Here is a 3,877-nt window from a genome sequence, read left to right as displayed (position 1 = left end):
ACTGAGACAAGATGCTGTGAATTCATACCCTTTGAACTCTTTCAGTTTTTATCTAATTACAACCTAAATCAATTTTATTGGGACTTTATTGGATGGAGAAAAATTATTACATGGAAGCAAAATAAAACAAATCTAAAAAACGCTGAGAACTSTGGTGTGTATTGAGCCCCCTTTAGTTTTATACCTGTAATGCAAAGTCAGAGCTAATTGCCTGTGTACGAATAAAGTCCAGMTGTGTGTAAATGCAGCTGTTCTGTTTATGGACTCAGAAGTTTGTTAGAAAAAGTTAGAAAAGACAGAAGGCAGGTCTGGGAGGATGAAGAATAAATAAATAATTTTAAAAMATGTAAAAATGACTATTTTGCTTAGTGCCACTTTTAAATTAGCCTCTGTAATGYTATTCACTGTTTAAAAGCAAACCTGAATGTTGCTTTGATTCTTTTATGCATGTTTGAGGAAKGCTTCAATTTCACATGCAGCCATTCATGGGAGTCTAAACACTTGTTCTCACAAAGCTCCGCCTATTTTCACAAAGCTTGCAGTCCCCAGCCGAGCTTCATCTCACAGAGCAGCCCTCKGCAGCTCAGCTCCTCCAGACTAGCGGCAGCAACAATTAGCAAACACCTGGTGGAACTGCGCCTCTGCCAACCTCATCATAGGAACTACTTCTCAGTGCAAAGCTGATAAGAACGGTTAACACCTTAATGTTGTGATGTCATGCTGAAGACGGAGGTTCTATAAAATAACACTATGTGCTTGGAAAATAAATAATACTGCCTCTTTTAAAGTTMAACAGAGTACAAAGAACTTTATGTTGTCTCTGTTCAGTTCTGGTCCTGAAATCACTATGTGAACAGTTCACTAAGGATATAGGAACAGACCATGTGAGTGATAACATTTAGGTCCTAGCCTGGTTCTGTACATGTTCTGTAGTTTTCTTAACATCAAGTATAGTTGAGTTTGATTTTTAAAGTCTCCTGTTTGTGCCCACCTTCAGTGAGATTCACCTGGATAAGACTTTTAAAGAGGATTCATTACTAAGGACCTAACATGTCATAATACACAACTTAAAACACAAAAAATGTAATTAGGGAGACAAAAATCAACCCCTGTCTATAAGATCAAGTAAACGAACACTAGACAATGCTGGTATCTTTTATATTTTGCAATGTATCAAATTTTACATAACAGAAACTTAGAAAGATAACAATAAACATAAAAAAATATTCTCAATGATGGATTAAGGCAGTGGTCCCCAAGCTACGGCCCGCCATCACGTTTGGCGTGACGGCGGGCGGTAAAGAACCTCTGAGTTAGAGCTCACATTCAGACATTCGAAGTTCACATTCGGACTTAAGTTGATCCTGGACTTCAGAAAGTCTGAACTCTGAGTGCAAATGAAGACTTTTGTTAAAACATATCCAGTCCAGCATAATTTCCCACCTTTTCAAACCACTTCCAGTAAGATCTGGAACCACCTGCATCACAGAGCTGCACCACCTCCTGACAGGTGGAGAAATGTGCTTGGATGATTGAGAACAGCTGTTTCATTCTGCAGTCACYTGATCCACTACAGGTCACTTTGTCTCCAGTCACATGACCTCGTCCAGCTGGATCTGTTCRTAGTCATACTTTCCATTCCAAGGAGCTCCGTTTGCAGTCACATGACTCTGTAKGGYCGTTTCTGTCCGCAGTCACCTGACCTCATCCTGGTGGAGCTGCCAGCGTCAGACGACCCGGTACAGATGAATCTGTCTGAGCTCCTCAGGGTCTACATCTCGGCCCAGGTAGACGTTGCASTCTACAGGAAGCTCCTCCACCCAGCCTGGTGGTAGTGGCACCTGAAGGATGTGAGAAGTGATATATAGAGATGGAGATAGGTTGCAATAAACAGAAGTCAATAGATAGTAACATGCGATACATATTCCAATTTCATTACACCCCTTACTTCACCACGGCTTAAGTTAAACTCCCCATGTTGCCCATTGATAGCAATATTAATGCTGCATCACTGTCACTAGCTGCATTTCCATTGACCATATAATTGCACAATTTAGCATTTCATAAATAAATTTACTTAATGGAAACATGGCAATTAAAAAAGCAATAAAAAGTTTTGGTTTTTTTAGCAAAACTGAAATGGAAAGACTTTTTCCCCTCATCCCAGTCACATGATCAACAACCTGATGCTACCACTGCCACAAAGCATAAAGAAGAAAATGACAGGAATCAGCTGGAGGATCAAAGCGCAGCATGTTTTTAAATGACTTATTGCATCAACAAACTTATTCAGATGTGATTTTAATTGAGCTTCTTATTTAATGGAAACACCAGAATTGTAAAATTATGTTTTTTTTGACATAATCATAAAATTGACATGGTTATGCCCATATTTGAAACGAAAATGCAGCTACTGCCACATGACCAAACTAACACCACATGACCAACCTCCAGAAACAAACAGCAACAAGATGGAAATAAATATCGGTTGTCAATATCGATCCAGTTTTATTTATCAGACTGATTTGATATGTTAAAAAAATGGCAACTATCGGCTGATACCCATGTTAGGGCCGATATATTGTGGTTCCCTAAAATAAAGCGATATGAATTGGTTAAAAACATGAGTACAGAAAGAGCTGCAGGTGTGCAGAGGAAGCAGAAAGGGACCAAATGGCAGCTGGAATAATGGACAAACTGATTCAGAACTTTTCAAACACTCAGCTGTTANAACACCAGAATTGTAAAATTATGTTTTTTTTGACATAATCATAAAATTGACATGGTTATGCCCATATTTGAAACGAAAATGCAGCTACTGCCACATGACCAAACTAACACCACATGACCAACCTCCAGAAACAAACAGCAACAAGATGGAAATAAATATCGGTTGTCAATATCGATCCAGTTTTATTTATCAGACTGATTTGATATGTTAAAAAAATGGCAACTATCGGCTGATACCCATGTTAGGGCCGATATATTGTGGTTCCCTAAAATAAAGCGATATGAAKTGGTTAAAAACATGAGTACAGAAAGAGCTGCAGGTGTGCAGAGGAAGCAGAAAGGGACCAAATGGCAGCTGGAATAATGGACAAACTGATTCAGAACTTTTCAAACACTCAGCTGTTAMCGTAATTTCCAAACTTTTGACCACAGCTGCATATAAGCCACACCCAACAACTTTGAAAAGAAAAAAAGTTTACATATTCAGTGTTGCACTTGTCAAAAGGTGCAGGTGTCCATGCAAGAACACAACATATTTACATAGAAAGATAATTGAAACTTTTAATGAAATACATACACTAAATGCTTTTTTCCGAACATTTCCTTTTTAAAGCAGCCTGTAAATGGCGGCTTTAAAAAAAAACAGTCTACCATCTTCATCTTCCTTCTGCACACTTAAACCACTAAAGTTGTCTTCTTCAGTGTCAGAGTTGACCAGCTTCATACATTTCCTCAGTTTTTTTCGTCGTTGCTCTTAATGTCACATTCGTCCTGCTCTTCAGCTCATGCTGTCCTCACWCAGAGTCCAGCCACTCCAAACCRGTTGTGTGGAGTGGCTAAAAAGCTGTACATTAGCTGAATTGCAGCTTTCAAAGCGTGTGAACAGTAATGACTTATAGTCAGGAAATCACGGTTAAAGTCACTAGCTGGTGTTTAGAAATTTGCTTAGCGACAGGCAAYGAATCAGCACTTAGAAATAGTGATCAGGATCATAAAGGGTTTCCACAGACAGACTTAGTATGTTGTTAAACCAGTTGTAATAAATCAATTAATCACATGATAAATTAGAATTAGCTCAGTAGTTCCCATTAGCATAATTTATTGTTTTCTCTTTTCTCTCTCTTTTTCTACCAAAACCTAGATGATA

At 38.5% G+C, this 3,877-nt stretch overlaps 1 protein-coding gene across 1 annotated transcript in view; it reads right to left on the bottom strand.

Annotated features, from left to right (window-relative positions):
* Nucleotides 1-1,141: 1,141 nt before the first annotated feature.
* The window catches only part of LOC103458251 (uncharacterized), a 9,645-nt gene continuing 6,909 nt past the window's right edge, over nt 1,142-3,877 (bottom strand). The window contains exon 5 of the mRNA XM_017302393.1: nt 1,142-1,947. Within this exon, the coding sequence (XP_017157882.1) occupies nt 1,728-1,947 (220 nt within the window). The 3' untranslated portion in view covers nt 1,142-1,727. The remainder of the gene's footprint in view (nt 1,948-3,877) is intronic.

The sequence above is a fragment of the Poecilia reticulata genome, linkage group LG22 (assembly GCF_000633615.1).
Source record: "Poecilia reticulata strain Guanapo linkage group LG22, Guppy_female_1.0+MT, whole genome shotgun sequence".
In the NCBI taxonomy this organism is placed as follows: Eukaryota; Metazoa; Chordata; class Actinopteri; order Cyprinodontiformes; family Poeciliidae; genus Poecilia; species Poecilia reticulata.
Note: the sequence above shows the minus strand (reverse complement) of the source record. Positions and strands in the feature narration are given on the sequence as shown.